Raw genomic sequence first — 23,250 nt, forward strand, 5'->3', positions numbered from 1 at the left:
AATTGCTAATGGTGATTTTAAAAAACATAAGCCTTTCTGTTGCCGCCAGTTAAGATTCTAAAGGTAGTAAAAACTTACTCTGAAATCTGATGTTGCTGTTGCTTTGTGTTAAATTGGCTTCTCTAGGAAAAAACAAGGAAACACCTCCCCCACCCATTTTATGTGCTGATTCATATAACTGCTGAAATGTGTTTTAAAAAGCAGTATACATAAAAATAACATTTTTATAAACACATGAATGGATTTTTCTTTATTATTCGCTCTTTCACCTATAAAAAGAACATAATTTATTCAAGACCATTGTGAACATGTACATTTCAGGAAAGGAAAAAGTGGCCATTTTATTAACTGTCTTGGTGGGCTAGATTATGGAGAAATAAGGTTTATTTTAAAGAAATATCCTGGGCACCTTTAACAAACTCCATGAGATTTTTTCACTTGAGGAGTTCAGTGGTCAAGTAAGTTCAAGAAAGCTGGTATATTATTCTAGGATCTTCATGCTGCATGTGACCTTATTTTATAAAGGCTCAGAAATTCTACAGTAAAGGAAAGAAACTTGTTTAATTTGATTTAACTCAGGGTCTGCCCTGGTGGTGCAGTGGTTAAGACTCCACGCTCCCAATGCAGGGGGCCTGGGTTTGATCCCTGGTCAGGGAACTAGATCCCACGTGCATGCCGCAACTAAGGAGCCCGCCTGCCACAACTAAGACCCAGTGCAACTAACTAACTAAATAAATAAAGCAAAAAAAAACCAATGTTTAGACTGTAGACTCTATTCTGGGAGTAGACATTAACGTCATCTAAAACCAGAGTGCAGATTACTTACTATCCGAGAATAAGCTCAATGGTACCATTCATATACAAGAGCTGGTAGAAGTCTTTTTGTTTTATTTGTAGAGAGTATATAGTGAACACTAAAATTAAAACAACTCACCAATCCAAACAATGAACGCTTTCTAGAGATTTTGAGTTCTGCGTAGTTCGGTTAATACTCACTGCCAGAAGCAGACGATCTCTTTCGATTAAATCAGCCAACTTGTTTATTAGCCGTCCTCTCTCTGAAGCATCCATAGTACGCCATGGAGAGCCAATCTGAAAAGACTGTCTTGCGGCCTTCACTGCTTTGTCAACATCCTCCTGCAAGTCAAAGAATTCAATTCGTGGGCTAAATATATTAGCAAATCCAGTGGCGATAACCCTATAAAATACACTAAAACTCCTCATAAGCTGTGTCTTCATCAGCCTAATTCCAGCATACTGTACAAACTCAACTACCATATATTGGAATTATACCTGCTGCCTACTCTTTGGAATGATGAGTACCACACACATAGCACATGCTTGATTTCCTAGAATAGAAATATTATATTTTAATAGTTCCTATTATTGGCGTGCTTACCATATATCAGGTAATGTTCTGATTGCTTTATGAGTTAATTAAATTAACTCATTTAATTCTTTTTTTGTTTTGTTTTGTTTTTTGTGGTACGTGGGCCTCTCACTGTTGTGGCCTCTCCTGTTGCGGAGCACAGGCTCCGGACACGCAGGCTTAGCGGCCATGGCTCACGGGCCCAGCTGCTCCGCGGCACGTGGGATCTTCTCGGACCAGGGCACGAACCCGTGTCCGCTGCATCGGCAGACGGACTCTCAACCACTGCGCCACCCGAGAAGCCCTCATTTAATTCTTAATAATTTTATGAGACAGATACGTTCCCCATTTTAGAGATGAAGAAACTGAAGCAAAGAGAAAGAGGAGATTTGCCCAAGCTCAATAGCTGAAAGTGGCTGAACTGTGTTTTAAAAGGAGCCCAGCTGACTGTAGAGTCTTTGCTCTTCACCACTGCATTTTACTGCTTTGGTGATTGGTTTGTCAAGAGTTCCAGGGAAAGCTCAAGATCTAAAATAGTGAATATCTTCTTGGATCTCTGGTGACTTTAAGGGCTGTGTACTCTAATGAAGAACCTACTGAAGGGTGAATAAGAACTGTGTTTTGCTGTTGAAGAGTAAACATTATAAACATGTGCTCATTCCTCTTGTTCAGAGGGAAAAAGGCACAGAGGCAGCGGGTCTGGTATAGAGAAAGGGCAGTATATTACAACCTCTCATTTCCCAACTAGGTACAAAGAGTTCCTTTCATTCCCTAACTAGGTAAAGAAATCAGTTTCTTATTATTAAGGCACTGCTTAAAATTACATTAATTCAAGCAAAAGTCAAATAATTGAGTCATTTCACACTCAGTCTTCTTGCCGTCTCTCATCTGTCCTCACTCATACTCTTGTTTCTGAACTGGTTTATTCCTCCTGTTCTTTCCTAGTCTGCCTCAGTTAAATACTTTTCCCTGGCCACTCATTCCCATAGATCTTTGTTCAGATCCCATTTGAGCGCCTGTAGAATACACCTACTACAAAAATCACTACCTCTTCCATTACTACTTTGTCTTTTTTCCTTCCTCCATCAAATCAGCTGCAAACACTTTAAAGGCATAGATTTTCCCAATCTTCTTTTGCTTATCAGTCTGGTCACTACATGGAGCTATATAAGCTCCACAAATCATGGTACCTCTTAGGCCAGTGGGTTGTCTTTTGTGCAGGAGCCATAGTTTCCTTAAAGAATCTGAAGGGAAAATTGTCCTAAATTTTTTTAAGTTGCTCAAATTAAGCTGAACCCATTTAACGATGATACCTCCCCCTTTGGGAGGCATGGATCTCAGATTAATATTCCCTGCCTTTGATTATATTCAGTCAAGAAGTCCCAAACTGGGAATTCCCTGGTGGTCCAGTGGTTAGGACTCCACACTTCCACTGCAGGGACATGGGTTTGATCCCTGGTTGGAGAATAAAGATCCCACGTAGTGCCACCCAAAAAAAAAAAAAAAAAAAGAATCCCAAACTTACAAGTCTGCATATTAAAATACAAGAAAAGTAAATTATTTTTACATTATTTATCACCACACTAAGATGATCTTGGGCCAGAGGGACATTTTAGAAGTATAATTTGGTCTGATTAAGTGATAATATTATCACAATACAGACTACAAGCAAACATTCTTTCACTGTAACCATCACACACTTGTGTATCTTTTCTTTTTTAAAAAATTTTTAAAATTTAATTTTATTTATTTTTTTATACAGCAGGTTCTTATTAGTCACTTGTGTATCTTACTGTCTAACTTTTGAGAGAATAGTGATTATGTACAATAAAATACATGTATTCTTACTCTCCCTCCCTGAGAAATATGTATACAGTCATATTTTGGGCATTCAGTTAATCACATTGATTGCTTATATTTGGACATTGTGTTATGCCATAGGTTCTCACCTTTTCCAAATTATATTGGAAGAGCACTGTTGAAAAAAACTAAAAAGCAAACCACAAGAATCTGAAATTGCCAGCATGACCTGTGGATACCACAGCTTATAAAATACATTCTGCTCTGTGTTTAAAAAAGTCTGTGTGACACAGCTTTCATATGGATCCTTGTGCTCCGTGTTCCCTCATCAGCCTTAGCCAAATATGGTTTATCATAGGCATCCTGGCCTCTCAAAGGGATATGGAGTAATTGGCTTCAAGACAAGGAACTCTGCCATATGGAAAATATGTTCCTGGAGAATGCTGCTATAAATACAGACGTTTTTGTATCGTGCTTCTCCTTTTCTCATATATTTTATCTTGCTGGCACAGAAATAGAATAATGGTAGGTAATATATAGGTCTGGAACAAAACAACCCTGATCTGAATTCTGGTTCCTCACCTATTAGCTATGTAAGCTTTGACGCATCCATCTATTCATTCATCCATCTCTCTAAAGATTTGCTAAACACTCTATTCTGTAGCATTCTTATCATCAGGCTGCTAACGATAAAGTAGTGAAGTAAAGAGACTGGCCTTTTGAAAATTCCAGTTGTGTGGGAGAAACATACAACCAAATAATCACATCATTATTATAAACCATGAGAAATATTCTGAAGTGAACTATATTGTGATATAACTTCTCTCACCTTTGGTTTTCTTATCTTTAAAATAGGGATAATGTACCTCATGGAGTTGTGTTGAAGATTAAATAAGGTGACACTTGAAACACATTTTCTGTGACAGACATTATGTTAAGTGTTCATTAAATGGTAGTAAGTGCTATTGGAATCAGAGCAGTCAAAACAACCTTAAAATAACTCTCAGCAGTTGTAGTGTGTTTTAATCCTTCCTTTCAGTTTTCACTGCCCTGTATTATTTTAGGCTGTCATTATCTCGTATCGTTGCTAGCCTTCCTAAGTCCATTTTCTTCTCTCCCCAAACTGTCTTGCCTATTGCTACCAGGCTAATCTTCCTCAAATAATTTGACCTTATCACTTTCCCTTTCCAATATTTGCAAATGCCCCCTTAGCCCACAGTCCTTGGGTCAGACTTCTCTTTCTGATTTTCAAAGCCTAGCATTTTGGGGCCCCACTTCACCTACTCAAACTTGTGCTCACATTTTTTCTACTCTGTCTGGCCCAACTACTTCTCACCTTTGCTCCTATAATTCTCCTCGCCTAGAATGTTCTACCAGCACACCCCTTTCCTTTCAAAGTCCTACATATTCTTTAAGACCCAGCTCAAATATCACAACCTACCTACACCCTTGCCAGATTAATCCAGCTTGATAATAGCTACTAGTTAAGAGCTTACTAAGTTCCTGGCACTATGCTAAACCCTTTATAACCCCACAGTTACTGCTATAGTTAAGCATCACAGACCTTGTTTTATAGGACATGAAATCTAGCAGATAGTAGAACCAAAATTTAGTCCCAAATCTGACTCCAAAATCCAGTTGTATAGCTCTTCAAGGCTATCCTGATAATGATCTCATTTGCAATGAATACTCACTGCTATCTTTATTATAAGCTATAATACTTCTTACTATTTGGGTCTACAATAGGCAGGTTATAAATATTTAATAAGTTTATTATGCATCTTATAAACTCATTATGTTACATTGATTTTATATAAGCATGCTCCTTATAGAAATAATTTTCTTATATTGATATTTACAAAATAATTCATATCGTAATTGATTCCATTATATAACAAAGCTTTTACATTAACCAAAACTATTAGGCATAAGGGGTTTTTGTAAATTATTATTATTATTATTTTTATTCCAAGACTACTATTTCTTGGATTTTTAATCCAGGACTAGCATTTCCAAGGACATAATTTTTTAACTAACTAGAAAACAATTTGATACCATTAACTCAGATTTTCTACCATCAATAATACTTTTACCTTATAGTGTTTAAAATGTTCCTTTTTGAAGTAGGGACCACAAGTTGAAAAGATGAAATTAAGGAAGGACTGAACTCTTCCATCCCTCCCAGACCGTGCATTTCCATATGAAATTTGTTCAGATTTGGAGAAAGTAGTTATCAGACCAGTTTTACACCTGTCATAGGCATTTACTTTAATGGACATTTACTTTTATCCCCACCAATTATTTGTTAGGTCATGCTTTAGTATTAAAAGCAGTTTTCGGGATTAGTCAATATAGCCCAAAAGAGCCACTGAAGTGAAAAGAAAACAGTTCCCACCCCCATCTGTGCTTTTCTTTGTAACCTGCATTTGTTCTTGCCCTTCCTCCTTTCTTTATAGTACCATTGAAAGGCGGTATGTAGCCCATTGTTAGCTCCATTCTACTCATCAATTAAATCCTTAAAACCTCTTGGCTCATTATCTAAAGAGTCAGTTCCAGAATATTAGGTTTACTGTGACCATGTAATTTACTAGATTTGTACCTTTCACTAAGCAACGTTGGAAGTTACTATACATTTGTCAGCAAAATTGTGAGAACAGCAGTAAAATTATTTTAAAGCAAATGCTGGTAGATCATTTCAAAAAAGAATATGACGACAAGAGCACTGGATCTTAAGCAAACGATTGCTTACTATGGACAGTTTATACCATAAACAATCTAACTTGAGAGATCAAGTATCCAGCCAACTCCATTAGCACGGTGACCTGATTTGAAGCTTTGCTGGACTTTAATGAATGTTTTTAAACCACATTTGCCCAGACAGTTCTGCCCTAGTAAGAGCAGGAATAATTGTCAATAAGCAGAGAGCAAATAGATATCAAATATTTTTAAAGCTTCAGGTGTGATCATCAGCTTTCCCTCACTACACTTTAGGAAAAGAGTAAATCTCACCAATGATACCAAGAAAAGTCCTCAGATTGCCTGACAAGATTTCACCTGGAAATCCAGGCACAGATTTGTTTTACTGAGGAAACTAATCTCAGAAGCTAGTGGCAAAGCAAGATGTCCAAGGCCCAAGAGCTAAAGCATCAAGAATTGTTTTTTTCTTTCGTTAATGCAAACTGCACACAGTCTGCAGTCTCCCTCCTGAGTGGCATTTATACCTCTGGAGAGAAAGCGTAGGCAGCTGTCAGGGGCTCAGCTCTGCCCTCATCTTGTCCTTTATTGCTTTTCCCACCTCTTCAGGGTTGTCAGAACCACTCAAGCAACTAGAAGGACATTTGAGGTCACGTAATTCTGGGTAGACCTCTAGAAGTCTATGATAAAAACTATTCTTTATTGAATGTGAAGAATCAATTTTTCTCTGATTTCTGGGAATGCCTAATAGGACCCAGGGTTCTGGGTTTCCTAGAGCACATTGCTAGGGATCATCAGTATTTTTCTGCCTAAGTTTGGTCTTGTGCCATTTCATGGAGATGCAGAGTGATTATCATAGCACAGTTTCCAATCATCAACTTTCTTACCTGTCAAAACCCATGCTTCCTCTTAAATGCTAACACCTGAGAGGAGATACAGCTTACAATTTAATACATTAGTTCAGTGGTTATCAAGGTGTATTCCCTACCTTTACCCCAAACAGCAGCATCAGCATCAGCTAAGAATTTGTCAGAAACACAAATTCTCAGGTCTCACTCTAGAATTATTGAAACAAACTCAGGGTGGGTGGGGTCCAGGGATCTGTGTTTAACAAGCCTTCCAAGAAGTTCTAAAGCAACCAAAATTTCAAGAATCACTGCTTTAGTCAGTAGTCATTTTAGTACTAGATTCCTAAGGTAAGGTGTATGAGGTATATGGAAACAAAGCTTGATGAAAGAGAAAATGATTTCATTTATCCATTATCTATAGGGTGTTAGATACCATGGGCATAAAGGTGAGATGTAATGTCAATCTCTACAAGAAGCATATTGTCTCAGACAAATTAACCAATAAGCAGTAAAACACAAGGGATAGAATATAAGTATAAGTGATGTTCTGTAATGACATAGAAGAGAGCAATTCTACCTGCAAAGGTTAGAGAAGGCTTTAAAGAAGTGTAATACCTATAATGATTGAGGCTACATTATATGCCTGGCACTGTTAAAACACTACGTATTTTCTTATTTAAGCTCCCCCAAGTTTTTCCTATCTCCCTGTTTTGCACAAAAAGGAACAGGAACTCAAAGAGGGTAAATGGTAAATGCAAATGTGGAACTTCTGTGTCCTTACCACAGATGGTGACTTGAACTAGGTCTCAAGGACTGCACTGTGGCTGTGGCCCAGAGGCAGCGATCAACATGCAATGTTTGGGGCATGGTACTGGGCACCGTAAGGTTGGAACTCTTACATTGATGAGGAAAAATGGAAGCCAGAAACAAAGGGTTCCCCCACGCCCCCCAGAGGCAATGAGAAGCCCTTGAAGAATTTATGCACGGGTGAACTCTGGTACATAGAAAGTGAAATCTGAAAGCAGGTGACATGTGTCTCCATTCTATGTTGCTTCTACTTCTCAAGCTGCTGACCCCTCTGTCTACACTCTGCATCCTTGCCCCTTGAGGCATGGGTCTTATTTCTTCTGATAACACTGCAACCTGAATCCAGGGCCTTTCCTAAATCCCAAAGAGCCCCTCAGGTCTATCACTATTTTCAAAAAGGTTTGCAAGGTGTAATACCTTGAGATTAGTTGATTGGGAAGAAGATAGCAAAAGAATGGAGACAGGACAGGAACACATGATTGCTACCATGAACTGAACATAGTGTCGGAAGTAGTAGTATCCTTGGATTTTGCTGACTTCATCTTCCAATAAGTAGTCTTTGCATGCGGCAAAATATTTTACCTCTTTATATCTTATATAACAGAAATTAAAAGCTTGATAACATCTGGACAGCTAAAGACCAGAAAAATCATTTCAAATTAGACCATATGCTTTTTAAGGTATGTGTTCAGATAAAAATTCTGAAGGCTTTTATACTCTCTTCACTCCCTGGCCTATTTAATATTACCCTCTCTTTTATAATAATCACAAGGTAAGGCAGTAGCCCTGCCAGACACAGGCTCCGGGGACAGAAGCACAGCAGCTGAATGCTGATTTCATTATTTATTAGCAATATCTTCTTGAGTAAATTACTCAACCTTTTCATTCTGCTGTTTCATCATCATTTGTAAAAGTGGCTAACAGCAGTATGTAGGGTTGCTTTGTGTATTAAATTTTTTTTTGATTTGTATTAAAAATTATCATTATAAAAGTTAATTTTTGTTGTTAGTATTATTAGCTAACAAGCAACAACACTTAATTTGTGATTCAATTTAAGTCACTTTAAAATTCAATTTTTAAGGTACTGATCAATATAAATTCAATGATTTTTAATGAAATAACTTGGCAATGTATCATTACAAAAGCCCTATATTAAGATTTTTTAGTTTCCTTTTGCAACTTAAAAAATTTTGTATGAATAAAGGATTTCTCTGCTTTTTAAATGTATGACCACTCACTTCATATGCAGTCTATTTGTACAATAAATACAGACACTATTTCAATTGAAAAGCAAGGAAAATAATATGAAAAGGATCACCACACCCAGAAGCACAAGCACAGGCTCATCATCATTGCATGACTAGTGAGTACCCATTATGTACCAAGAACATTTCCCCAGATGACCTGGAAACCATGTTTTCATGACATGTCTGTTTGAACATGGAAGGAGATTGGGAGCTCAGAATGGTGGCATAAAATGGAACTAGTGTTATAAAACTTACCTTATCTCCTTCTTCTACCTCGCATAGTTTCTCCTCAGTTGCAGGATTAAAGACTGGAAATTTCTTGCCACTCACTGAACTATGCCATTCATTGTTTATGAATATCTGCAGAGAAGGAGAAAAGGTAAATAAAAAGGTATTTAAGGGCAGAGTCAAGATGGCGGTGTGCGAAGACATGGGGTTAGCATCTCCCCACAACTAGGGTGACTGCCAGCTGCTGGTGGGGGACTCTGACGCCCAAGGAGATGGGAGGAACCCCAGAGTGAACCGGTAGGATGTAGGGGGACTGAGCGGGGAGGGGAAGTGGAGGCCAGACAGGATCGGTGCCCCTGAGGCAGGGGAGATCAGGAGAGGCAGGTAGGAGAGACTCTCTGGGAAGAGCGGGAGAGGAGCGAAGGGAGATTGCCTGGCCCACTTGGGCACAGGGAGCCTGCTGAGCTCCGAGGTTGATCCCCTGCCCTCCAAAGCCCTCTCCAGGCCACATGGGTCCTGGGGGGCATAGGAGGGAGGCTCGGGGAGATCAGGAGAGGCAGGCGGGAGGGGCCCTCCCAGACCCCAGACCAGAGGAGCAGTAGAGGAGAGGAGGACATTTTCCCCACCCACTCAAGCCCAGGAAGCCTGCTGGGCTCCCAGGTGAGGTCCCCTGCCCTCTGAGACCAGGGGTGGGGGGCACGCCTGTGCCCCTTCTGTTCCTTGAGCCTAAGCCCCACCCTCCCATACCCCCAGGGCCTTTTCCAGCCCTGTGGGTCCTGAGCACTGGCCCCGCCCACCATTCAAACCTCACCCTTGCTTAGGCCCCACCCTCCACAGCCAAGGCCTTCCCCACCTTTTTTTTCTTTTCCCTCCTCCTCTTTTTTACTATTGTGGCACTGATATACCTTCCAGTTGTTGATTCATCTATATTTTTATTTTTAAATTCTTTCTAACATATCTGTTACTTTCCTAGTCTAATTTTATTTTTTACTTTGTTATTGTTTTGGGTTTGTGTTTTTTTTTGCCACACCACACGGCTTGAGGGATCTTGGTTCATGGAGCCCAGGGTCGGGTGGAAGCTCCATGAACTTGGAGCTCCAAGTCCAACACACTGGACTAACAGAGAACCTCAGACCCCAGGGAATATATTCATCAGAGTGAAGTCTCACAGAGGTCCTCATCTCAGCACCAAGACCCAGCTCTACTCAATAGCCTACAAACTCCAGTGTTGGAAGCCTCAGGCCAAACAACCAGTAAAACAGGAACACAATCCCACTCATCAAAAAAAAAAGATGAGATGGCGAAATAATGTCACAGATGAAGGAACAAGGTGAAAACCTACAAGACCAAATAAATAAAGAGGAAAGAGGCAATCTACCTGAAAAAGAATTCAGAGTAATGATAGTAAAGATGATCCAGAATCTCAGAAATAGAATGGAAGCATGGATTGAGAAAATACAAGAAATGTTTAACAAAGATCTAGAAGAACTAAAGAACAAACAAACAGAGATGAACAACACAATACCTGAAATGAAAAATACACTAGAAGGAATCAATAACAGAATAACTGAGGCAGAAGAACGAATAAGTGAGCTGGAAGACAAAATGGTAGAAATAACTGCCGAGGAGCAGAATAAAGAAAAAAGAATGAAAAGAATTGAAGATAATCTCAGAGACCTCTGGGACAACACTAAATGCACCAACATTCAAATTATAGGGGTCCCAGAAGAAGAAGAGAAAAAGAAAGGGTCTGAGAAAATATTTGAAGAGATTATAGTGGAAAACTTCCCTAACATGGGAAAGGAAATAGTCACCCAAGTCCAGGAAGCACAGAGAGCCCCATACAGGATGAACCCTAGGAGAAACACACCAAGACACATATTAATCAAACTAACAAAATTAAATTCAAAGAAAAAATATTAAAAGCAGCAAGGGAAAACCAAAAAATAACATACAAAGGAATCCCCATAAGGTTATCAGCTGATTTTTCAGTGGAAACTCTGCAGGCCAGAAGGGAGTGGCAGGATATACTTAAAGTGATGAAAGCGGAAAAACCTGCAACCAAGATTACCCAGCAAGGATGTCATTCAGATTCGATGGAGAAGTTAAAAGCTTTTCAGACAAGCAAAAGCTAAGAGAATTCAGCGCCACCAAACCAGCTTTACAACAAATGCTAAAGAAACTTCTCTAAGCAGTAAACACAAGAGAAGAACAAGACCCACAAAAACAAACCCAAAACAATTAAGAAAAACGGTAATAGGAATATACATATCTATAATAACCTTGAATGTAAGTGGATTAAATGCTCCAACCAAAAGACACAGGCTTGCTGAATGGATACAAAAACAAGACCTATCTATATGCTGTCTACAAGAGACCCACTTCAGACCTAGGGACACATAGAGACTGAAAATGAGGGGATGGAAAAAGATATTCCATGCAAATGGAAATCAAAAGAAAGCTGGAGTAGCAATACTCATATCAGATAAAATAGACTTTAAAATAAAGACTGTTACAAGAGGTAAGGAGGGACACTACATAATGATCAAAGGACCAATCCAAGAAGAAGATATAACAATTATAAATGTTTATGCACCCAACATAGGAGAAATTCAATACATAAAGAAAATGCTAACAACCATGAAAGGAGAAATCAACAGTAACAAAATAATAGTAGGGGACTTGAACACCCCAATTACACGAATGGACAGATCATCCAAACAGAAAATAAATAAGGAAACACAAGCTTTAAATGACACAAGACCAGATAGATCTAACTGATATTTATAAAACATTCCACCCAAAAGTGACAGAATACACTTTCTTCTCAAGTGCACACAAACATTTTCCAGGATACATCACATCTTGGGTCACAAATCAAGCCTCGGAAAATTTAAGAAAATTGAAATTGTATCAAGCATCTATTCTGACCACAACATTATGAGATTGGAAATCAATTACAGGGAAAAACACCGTAAGAAACAAAAATACATGGAGGCTAAAGAGTGTGCTACTAAATAATCAAGAGATCTCTGAAGAAATCAAAGAAGAAACAAAGAAATACATAGAAACAAGTGACAACAAAAACACGACGACCCAAAACCTATGGGATGAAGCAAAGGCAGTTCTAAGAGGGAAGTTTACAGCAATTCAGTCTCACCTCAAGAAACAAGAAAAATCCCAAATAAACAATCTAATGCTACACTTAAATCACTTGAGAAAGAAGAAGAGAACGCAAAGTCAGTAGAAGAAAGAAATCATAAAGATCAGAGCAGAAATAAATGAAATAGAAATGAAGAAAACAATAGCAAAGATCAATAAAACTAAAAGCTGGTTCTTTGAGAAGATAAACAAAATTGATAAACCCTTAGCCAGACTCATCAAGAAAAAAAGGGAGAGGATGCAAATCACTAAAATTAGAAATGAAAAAGGAGAAATCACAACTGACACTGCAGAAATACAAAGGATTGTAAGAGACTACTACATACAATTATATGCCAATAAAATGGAGAACCACAAAGAAATGGACAAATTCTTGGAAAGGTACAATTTTCCAAGACAGAACCAGGAAGAATTAGAAAATATAAACAACCTATCACAAGTAATGAAATTGAAACCATAATGAAAAATCTTCCAACAAACAAAAGTCTAGGACCAGATGGCTTCACAGGCGAATTCTATCAAACACTTAGAGAAAAGCTAGCACTGATCCTTCTCAAACTCTTCCAAAAAATTGCAGAGGGAGAAACACTCCCAAATTCATTCTACGAGGCCACCATCACCCTGATACCAAAAGCAGACAAAGATGTCACAAAGAAAGAATACTACAGGCCAATATCACTGATGAACATAGATGCAAAAATCCTCAACAAAATACTAGCAAACAGAATCCAACAACACAGTAAAAGGATCATACACCATGATCAAATGGGATTTATCCCAGGGATGCACAGATTTGTCAATATATGCAAATCAATCAGTGTGATACAACATATGAACAAACTGCAGAATAAAAAATCATATGATCATCTCAATAGGTGCAGAAAAAGCTTTTGACAAAATTCAACAGCCATTTATGATAAAAAACTCTCCAGATAGTGGGCATAGAGGGAAACTACCTCAACATAATAAAGGCCATATATGACAAACCCACAGCAAGCATCATACTCAATGGTGAAAAACTAAAGGCATTTCCACTAAGATCAGGAATAAGACAAGTATGTCCACTCTCACCACTCTTATTCAACAAGGTTTTGGAAGTCGTAGCCGTGGCAATCAGAGAAGAAAAAGAAATAAAAGGAATACAAATTGGAGAAGAAGAAGTAAAATTGTCACTGTTTGCAGGTGACATGATACTATACATAGAAAATCCTAAAGACGCCAACAGAAAACTACTAGAACTAATGAATGAATTTGGTAAGGTTGTAGGATACAAAACTAATGCACAGAAATCTCTGGCTTTCCTATACACCAACAACAAAAACTCAGAAATAGAAATTAAGTAAACACTCCCATTTACCACTGCAACAAAAAGAATAAAATACCGAGGAATAAACCTGCCTAAGGAGGCAAAAGACTTACTCAGAAAACTATAAAACACTGATGAAAGAAATCAAAGATGACATAAACAGATGGAGAAATATACCATGTTCTTGGATTGGAAGAATCAACACCGTGAAAATGTGTATACTACCCAAAGCGATCTACAGATTCAGTGCAATCCCTATCAAACTACCAATGGCATTCTCCACAGAATTAGAAAAAAAAATCTTACAATTCGTATGGAAACAAAAAAGACCCCGAATAGCCAAAGCAATCTTGAGAAAGAAAAACAGAGTTGAAGAAATCAGGCTCCCTGACTCCAAACTATACGACAAAGCTACAGTAATCAGGACAGTATGATACTGGCACAAAAACAGAAATATAGATCAATAGTACGGGATAGAATGCCCAGAGATAAACCCACGCACATATGGGCACCTAATTTACGACAAAGGAGGCAAGAACATACAGTGGAGAAAAGACAGCCTCTTCAATAAGTGGTGCTGGGAAAACTGGACAGGTACATGTAAAAGAATGAAATTAGAACACTCCCTAACAGCATACACAAAAATAAACTCCAAATGGATTAAAGACTCAAATGTAAAACAGACACTATAAAACTTTTAGAGGAAAACATAGGAAAAACACTCTTTGACATAAACCACAGCAAGATCTTTTTTGACCCACCTCCTAGAGTGACAGAAATAAAAAAAATTAATAAACAAATGGGACTTAAAAGCCTTTGCACAGCAAAGGAAACCATAAACAAAACAAAAAGACAACCCTCAGAATGGGAGAAAATATTTGCAAATGAATCAACAGACAAAGGATTAATCTCCAAAATATACAAACAGCTCATGGAGCTCAATATCAAAAAGACAAACAACCCAATCCAAAAATGGGTGGAAGATCTAAACAGACATTTGACCAAGGAAGATAAAGATGGCCAAGAGGCACATGAAAAAATGCTCAACATCACTAATTATTAGAGACATGCAAATCAAAACTACAATGAGGTATCACCTCATGCCAGTCAGAATGGCCATTAGCAAAAAACCTAGAAACAATAAATTCTGGAAAGGGTGTGGTGAAAAGGGAACCCTCCTACACTGTTGGTGGGAATGTAAATTGATACAACCACTATGGAGAAGAGTATGGAGTTTCCTTAAAAAACTAAAAATAGATCTACCATATGACCCAGCACCCCACCACTGGACATATACCCTGAGAAAACCATAATTCAAAAAGAGACATGCAGCGCAATGTTCATTGCAGCACTCTTTACAATAGCCAGGACATGGAACCAACCTAAATGTCCATCAGCAGATGAATGGATAAAGAAGATGTAGCACATATATACAATGGAATATTTCTTAGCCATAATAAGAAACAAAATTGAGTTATTTGTAGTGAGGTGGATGGACCTAGAGTCTCTCATGCAGAGTGAAGTAAGTCAGAAAGAAAAAAACAAATACCATGTGCTAACACATATACGTGGAATCTAAAAAAAAAAAAAAAATGGTACTGATGAACTTAGTTGCAGGGCAGGAATAAAGAGGTAGGCATAGAGAATGGACTTGAGGACATGGGGTGGGAGGGTGAAGCTGGGGTGAAGTGAGAGTAGCATCAACATATATACTCTGCCGAATGTAAAATAGTTGGCTGGTGGGAAGCAGCAGCGTAGCACAGGGAGATCAGCTCGGTGCTTTGCGATGACCTAAAGGGGTGGCATAGGGAGGATGAGAGGGAAGCTCAAGAGGGAGGGGATATGGGGACATGTGTATGCATATGGCTGATTCGCTTTTTTGTGCAACAGAAACTAACATGGTATTATGAAGCAATTATACTCCAATAAAGACCTATTTTTTAAAAAGGCATTTAAATAATGCAGCAAATTTCGGAAACTCTTTATAAACTTAAACTAAAGCACTACAGAATGCATAGGTGAAGCCAATATTACATCCTCACCTCCCTCACCTACCTGCCCCCTCCAAGAATATTTTAGCCGTTTAAGACATTTTACACACACATTCACAGATACACACGCATGCACACATACACACAGTAAGATAAGGTAATACTTTAAAATTTCACTAAGATATGAGGTCATTTAAAGAATAGAAAATACAGACTGGAGAAGACAACCTAGAAAAAGATGCTGTTAGCCATAAATTTGAGGTAAGAGCGAAGGCTTGAGTGGGCTTGATCTTTATGAATCACTGTCTATTTTCTACTTAAGATTCTGAACATGCTCATTTTGGGCTACTGGTGATTTGGTATCATAAGTGACTATTTTTTGATCCTTTATTTTACTGTCTTGAAAGTAGCCTGAGGGAGGATTTTAAAAGAAGATTGCTTAGAAAAAAATTGGCTTAGTGACATTTTTTCATCGACTTTTTAAAGGCATAAGGGTTTCATTCTCCTTTTTAAAAGATTATCTAATAAATTATTTGTCCTCATTTGAAATCAGGTACTAGATTTCTTAGTGCTATCTATGAGAAAGAGACCTGCATCTAAAGAAACAGAAGGATCTAGAAAATAATGGAATTTTGTTTTTTGTACACAATAAAAAAATAAGAATATTAAGAAGTGTTAGTATGTCATCATTTAAAAAGTCTGAGTTTCAACTTTTGCAGCCCTGAATTTGCATTTCATTATGGAAATTAATAGAGCTTTGATATTCATCTTTTCATAGAATAAAAACATTTGATGAGGCCAAATTAAGAAGTACCACTTATATGATGAATAAAGTTATGTTTGTCTGTTTTTCTGGTTTATCCTCAGAATAAAAAATTCCCAGCCAAAGTGTCCAAGGTGTGCAGCACAATCCCAGTCCTCAAGTGACCTTAACCTCAGTAAAGAACTCTTAAATAAATAACTTAAAATTGAATCAAAGAACCTAGAATCCAGTAGCTACGTATGGGTAATATCTATAATATTCTGCACATGAGTACACTCTGATATTTTGATTTGCTAAAAAACAAGGGGAAGGATAAGTCTCCTCCTTTGCCTGTTCCTGCCAATATAACCTATGTATTTGGAGGCGTTCAAAAGAATTGTGATGCTAGCCTGGAACTGACAGGAAAAAGATGTGGGCGTGAATAAATAAAGGGGGAGGGATACAAAGCAGTTCAGATAAAGAGACTAGATGTCCAAAGACACATATATGGAGGTTTGAGAAAGATAGAGGTATCAAGAAAATCCTTGTTTCTCTGATAGGGTAATGGAATACAGACGAAGAGCATAAAACTCCTATTAGCCTCCAAAAAAAAAAAAAAATTGGCATCTTAGTTCAACTTGAAGAAAGATAAATTCAGATTAAAACTACTGACTTACTCAGCGTCTCTTGGAGTGAATCAGCATTCTAGCTATCAAAAACGCATTTTATGGAATCCTGTAATTACTCTTAAAGAGTATTCTCTTTCATGCGTCTTTAGCCTTTACCTCTTATTTTTCCTCACATGGGATCGCTGGGAAGCACCTCAATCTAAGTGTCCCAAGTTCAGCTCACTGTCATCTCTAGCTTTATGCTGCTCTCACCTCAAACTAAGGTTCTAAAACTTGCTCTTGCATTCTCTCTCTCTTACATGCACACACACTTTCCCTCTTCTGTTAATGGCACACAAAATCCCTACTCATCCTTTTGTATCACTATGTTTTATACTATCATAAAAAAGCTTTCCCCTGTTCTTCCTGCCCCCACCTCTGCCTAATTGAAATTTAATTTTTACCCTGTTAACATAACCTTCCTAAGCCAGGCCAGTTCAAATTTTGTCCCCTCCTCAGAACACTTTTAGGTGGTTCTCCATTCTCAAACTACTGAGCATGGCATTTGAGGTGTCTTATGGTTTGGCCCCAATGTCCTTTTCCAACCTTTTATCCGACTCTTTCCTCAATTTACCCTTTATTTCAACCTCATTCTACTGTCTCAAATACCATGCATTTTTTTCTCCTCCATACCTTGATTCATGCTGTTCCTCAGACTGGAGTTTCACTATTTTCTTCTCTTCATACTTCAAACTCTTTTAAAATGTCATTTCCTCATGAAGATTTCACTAGTCTGTCCGATTGGATTTAACCTCTTTTTTTCTCTTTCCTAACATAGCATTTTAATATCCTACTATTAAATTACTTATTATGTTCTGTTTTGAATTAAAGCTAGCTATCTACGTATCAGCTCATCAAATTATAAACAGAAAACTAAAGACATCATGGTACTTGCTCTAGATTCTTGAGCCAGCCTTGCAAAACTTGATTCAGATTCACTCACAGATGTCTAATTCTGCCTCTTCTTGCCCTAAAGATAGTATCCCCTCCTCCAACTTTATATCTCTAAACTAAGAGAGCACAAAGTCTCACCCTGTCAGAGATATGCCCAGAATTCCACCCTTCCACAGTATAATTTCACCAAAACTCTCATAAAAAGAAGAGACAGAATGTATTATATTTTGATAGGCCTGTGGTGAAGCTTTCCAGCTCCCACCTAAGTCCTCTCACCCTGATAATTTGTGGTTTCAACTTTTCAATAATACACTCTCAATATATTATAACTTGTTTTAATCCCTTCATACAATCTCTTTTGGTGAAAGAACCATTACAATATGTATGTACCATCTATTTTTATTATCAGGCTCTTGCATTTAAACTGCACATAAAACTCCCCTTTCAGATTAAAATCAGTGAATATTTTGTAAATGAGCATTAAAGAACACAAATTTATCTGTCAGCCTCCAGGCAACTGAAGAGATCAGTTGTGGATGATCCCAAATTACCAGCAACTACTCTGCATTATTCAGTTTTAACCTTTAATAAAGGAAAACACAGTGAACTTAATTTTTGTTTGAATTTGTGCTTATACTCACATAATCCCAAATGGTCACTTTTCTTTGATCAGAAAAGTGTTTGTCAAATAATGTGTAGATAGCTGAGAAATACTCTGTAAGGTCATATGGAAACATGGAAGATGAGTGAGCTCTGGCCCCTGCTTCCGAGTGGTTTATGATCTAAGAGGAGAGTATATTTATATCAAGATCAGCCAGTAAAGAATTAAAGATTGTAGAGTACAATGACCAAAGCAGTGCTTTAGTCAGTAAATTACAGAGTGAAACTCATGGAAGAGAGGACCATGGGCTGGAAGAATGCAATCTGGAAGATAGGATTGGTAGAAAAAAAGGAAAACAAGGAGCAGAAGGAGGGAACCCTCTTGGGGTGTTTGGAACACGGTAGAGAGATCAGCCCCAAGCAGAGAGTTCCAGTGCAAACAAGTCTTAGATAAGTTCCAGCAGTGAAAATGAAGCCAGTTTGTGGTGGATCTTGATACCTGAGTGACTCTATTCTGGATGTCATAAGGGAGTGACAGGATCAAATGGATGTTTTAGAAATATTGATTTTACAGTACCCAAAATGGATTTGAGGAGCACAGACAGTCCAGGGGATTTGCCTGGAGACCATTCTAACATTCCAGGCATGACGTCTTAAGGCTTTAGAGGAGAATGACACAGCAGTATAGTCTGCAAATTATGAATGATACACATTCTCCCCCAAACAGTGGCCTTGCAGCGTGAAAACAAAACTCAGCACAGATAATGAGATGAGAGGCAAGCATTGTTCCATCTTTTTTTAACCTGAGCTGTGGAGAAGTTATTGATAGGGACTATCTTAATCATCTTTTTTTCTGTTTTAATTGTATTGGGTTTATATTTGCCTTCCAGCTAACTGTGTGACTGAATGTTTTTGAATAACCATCCTTCCTGTAGTTATATAAAATGGTTATATGGAGATGTGTAGGTTAATGAATGTTTATTATAATGATTATGAAACCTATTTTAGGCCTGTTGAAATGATCTATCATGGTTACAACCTCATTTTCCATTTGCTATTTGCCTTTAGCAAGTTTAGGGGGGAAAGGATCATGCTATAAAAGTAAAAAAAAAAATTATTGGATCCTATTTAACCATTATGTTAACTATATTCTAATTATGAATTTTGGACTCAGGATACTTTTGAATAATATATATGTGCAGTAGACTCAAAGTTCACAATATTGATGGGAAATCATAGATGCCTATTCATACTCTTAAACTTCAAGTGCTTCTTATTTGGGGAAACAATCAATGGAAATGTTGAAGCAACTTAAACATTGATTTTTACTCTTTAAATTTTAGATAGGTCAGATTTTAAGAGATGCAGTACATAACCTTTGATAAAAAAAAAACTGGCTGTTTCCTGAATGTAGTTTAGTGTCCAACAATAAATCATAATTTTGAAGAAAAAAAGGCTTTCCTGAGGAAAAGTTATTATATCTTAGTGTGTTTAGTATAAAGCTACAATTCTAAATAAATAAGCACTTTCTTCAAAATATGTCTGGCTTAGATCAAGTTAGGTTTGACTAATAGGCAAATAAAACCTATTAGCCTTATCTGCTGATACGAGATTTTTGGAACCTGTTGGCTCCCTCTAACAGTCCCTCGGGGAGCCCTAAATTCACATTATCTCTTTAGGACTGCAACCTGGCCAGCGCCTCCAGATGCCGTAAGAGAAGCCAATGCTTTCTTGGTGGCAGAGAGATTTTAACAGATTTCACATTTTCAACGTACAAAGAATTTCTTTTAAGTCATGCCAAGAGTGAGGAAGTTTGATGATATTCTCCATTTTATGTCACCTGTGTGAAATTCCAAACCTGAGAGCCTGGGTCTCGAGCATGTGAAGTGATGGGTACTGTTGTAAACGTATAGGAAGTGATGGATGCTGTAAATGTGTAAACTTTTCTCAGCATTAGGAACCTAAAAAGCACCAGAGACTGTGAGGGTGGGGGGTGAGGGCAGGGAGAAAGAACAAGATGGGGGTTCAATAATAAGAGAGAGAGACTGAACAAAAGTCAGGTGTTAAACATTAAAAGAATCAAAGCTAGATCTCTAGCAAGTACTTTTAACCCCAATGCAACCCATTTTGCAAAGCAAAATGTTGAGACTCAAAGTAAAAATGTCTAAAAGGAAATTAAGGAGGAAATAACAGATGGGAAGAAAATACTTAACTGCAGTCAAAAGAATGAAAACAAAATGAGGGGGTGACCAAAAGAAAAGTAAGAGAAATAAAATTTTCCTTTCATTTCTGTTTTATATTATAGTCTGAGTTCAATAACATGAGTGTATACTCTATTCTTTCTTGTTCTTTGAAAAACCTTTCAGCCTTTTCAATTCAATTAGGGGAAAAGAAAAGATGCTAAAGCATTTCTGTTTTGAGCCACAACTTCATTTTGTCCCATAAATGACAAAAACACTCGTCGATAATTTCCATACATCATATATACCCTATATCAAAGAGGTAAGATGCAGAAGCACTAGAAAGTTCTGTATATATTTAATATTTAACAATTATCAAGACCCAATAAGATAATTGCTCGCATATAAGCCTTCTTCCTTCTGAAGAAAGTGCCAAATGGAGAGCATGATTCAGTTGTTCGATATTTGCATTCCTTTGACTTCCGAAAAAGTATTGGGAGAGCAGTGGAAATAGTCAGTTAATGGGATCTGGGTGAGGGAGGTAGCTGTTCAGGCAAAATTTTAAGAACTGTGCTGTTTGTGCAGACCCCCAGCCAAGAAATATACATTAATAATTCCAACATTACAATAAAGGCATCAGGTAGAGATAACATCAGAAATCAAATATTAGCAACACTCTACATACCTTGCAAGCATCGCCAGTGTTTGTGGGAACTTTTGACAGACACACACACACACACAGACATATGCACGTGTGTATACGCCAAATGAATCAGTGTGATGAAATCCAGTTTACACAAATATTTACTTTTCTGATTTGTAGACTAGCAGTGGCTCTTAATTAAATGTTTAATTATGAAGCAATTATTGCTCCTGTTCTTTTGAACATGGCTCTGTGTTGCCACTTAAATCTGGTAAATGTGTAATGGGTTTGACCACAATTATAATAGCATTATGAAAACACAAACCACCACCACCACCACCCCCCAAGCCATCTAATTGCTACCCTGAGACAGGTTTATGGCCATTTTATCAATGCCTGTATTCCCATGAGGGTTCTTTTTGGCTGATCTGGGTTATATCATCCCGTAGATTACCCATGCCATTTCAGAGGCACTAATCTAACTTTGGGTTGCTCTTCAAATGAGTTGTTTCTCATACTCTTCAAGAGTTTTTCTCACCCTGCCCCCTTGGTCTGCGAAGTAGTTAATGACAAATCCATTAGGTGAAGTCCAGTTTAAAGAAATCATGTGAACACTTGTAGTCCTGAGGGTCCTCATGAAATGGGAATAACACCCTCTTTTGGGTATGTGCTATTTACTTTAGGATTTTGTTGATTAGGTTTTCTTGAAGCCAGGCAGGTGCCAGAGAACAAAACAATTTGCCAAGATACTGTCTTCAGAGATAAGCTAAAATATTGCATTCTTAGAGAATGTTTATCTCCCAGGATCAAAATCAATAGTTGGTTTCATCACTGGTTTGTGGCCATGATATAGTTCTTGCTGGACTCAGGCACTGAAAGAGAAAGTAAGCGCTTCTGACCTGGCTGGGTGTGAGTGAGTTTCTGGGAGAAATAGGAAGTCAAGTCCCTAAGTAATTAGATGGTGATCACTGTAGGTAAGTTATAAGGCTGACCCAAAACTTTTAGACAGTTGCTGCTGGTCAATGGACCATGCTTTGAGTAGCATCAGCAAAACCTTTAAGTCTGTTAGAGATGCAGAATTTCATACCTCACCTCATACCTACAGCATCAGAATCTGTGTTTCAACATGGTCTCTAACTGAGGCACTTAAACAATCAAATTTGAGATATACTGCTCTAGAGTATCTTCTTTCTATTAGTCCACGTGTTTAGGGATCTAGTGTCCAAATTATCTCTCTTCTCTTATCATCCAAATTTCCATTCTCTCTATCGGATAAAGGAATGAATGATACAAATTAAATAACAGGTGCAAAAGCATTTGTTAGAGACGATCCAGTGAGATTCAAATGCTATTTTTAATATTTAGGAAAAATATGAAATCATGTGGAAAAGAATCAGATCTGAAATAAGATTCAGAATCCGGTTCATTCTGTGCTTGCCTCTTAAAAACTGTGACCTTGGGCAAGTCACTTAAGCTGAGCTCAGGTCCCTCAGCTCTAAAATGTGTCACAAGTAACATCTTCCCTAGCTCCTTCTCGGTGGTTAATTATGAACTTCAGATGAGACCAGCAGATGAAAGTAGTTTTGAACTTTGACAAGCAGTGCAAGTATTTGTTCCACTTACATTGGCAACTGAAAATTTTTAGAATTCTAGGAGTCATCTTGGGAAGGAGAGGGTTAAAGAGAGCCTGGACCAAGGAGCTAATAAGTGCTGGGCACTTTACACAAATTACCTCACTTAATTCTCACAGCCACTTTCCAAGGTAGTCATTATTATTCCCAATTTACAGACAAGGGAACTGAAACTCAAGGAGATTAGAAGCTTGGCCAAGGTCATATCATTAAATAAGTAGAAGAGCTAGAAATTGAAGCCGGGTTTATCTTGTTAAGCCACTGCACCTTGCAGCCATCCAGCTATTTGTTCAACTGCTTCCAAGCCAAAAGCAAACAAAATATTGCTTCAGTCAGTGGGGACTTAAAAAGATTTCCCAAATGAAAGCAGTGCCACGGCACAATCGTCTTTGTCTTCAACATAAGTCCTGTCCTGTTTTAAGCACCCCTCAGTGGTTTCC

At 37.9% G+C, this 23,250-nt stretch overlaps 1 protein-coding gene across 1 annotated transcript in view; it reads right to left on the reverse strand.

The window, feature by feature from the left end:
• Positions 1 to 23,250, reverse strand: part of ALDH1A1 (aldehyde dehydrogenase 1 family member A1) — a 53,966-nt gene that overhangs the window by 25,993 nt on the left and 4,723 nt on the right. Inside the window, exons 2-3 of the mRNA XM_079926191.1 lie at positions 9,021 to 9,125; positions 997 to 1,137 (exon numbers count right to left, since the gene is read on the reverse strand). Coding sequence (XP_079782317.1) covers positions 997 to 1,137; positions 9,021 to 9,125 — 246 coding nt within the window. The remainder of the gene's footprint in view (positions 1 to 996; positions 1,138 to 9,020; positions 9,126 to 23,250) is intronic.

The sequence above is a fragment of the Stenella coeruleoalba genome, assembly GCF_951394435.1.
Source record: "Stenella coeruleoalba genome assembly, chromosome: 7".
In the NCBI taxonomy this organism is placed as follows: Eukaryota; Metazoa; Chordata; class Mammalia; order Artiodactyla; family Delphinidae; genus Stenella; species Stenella coeruleoalba.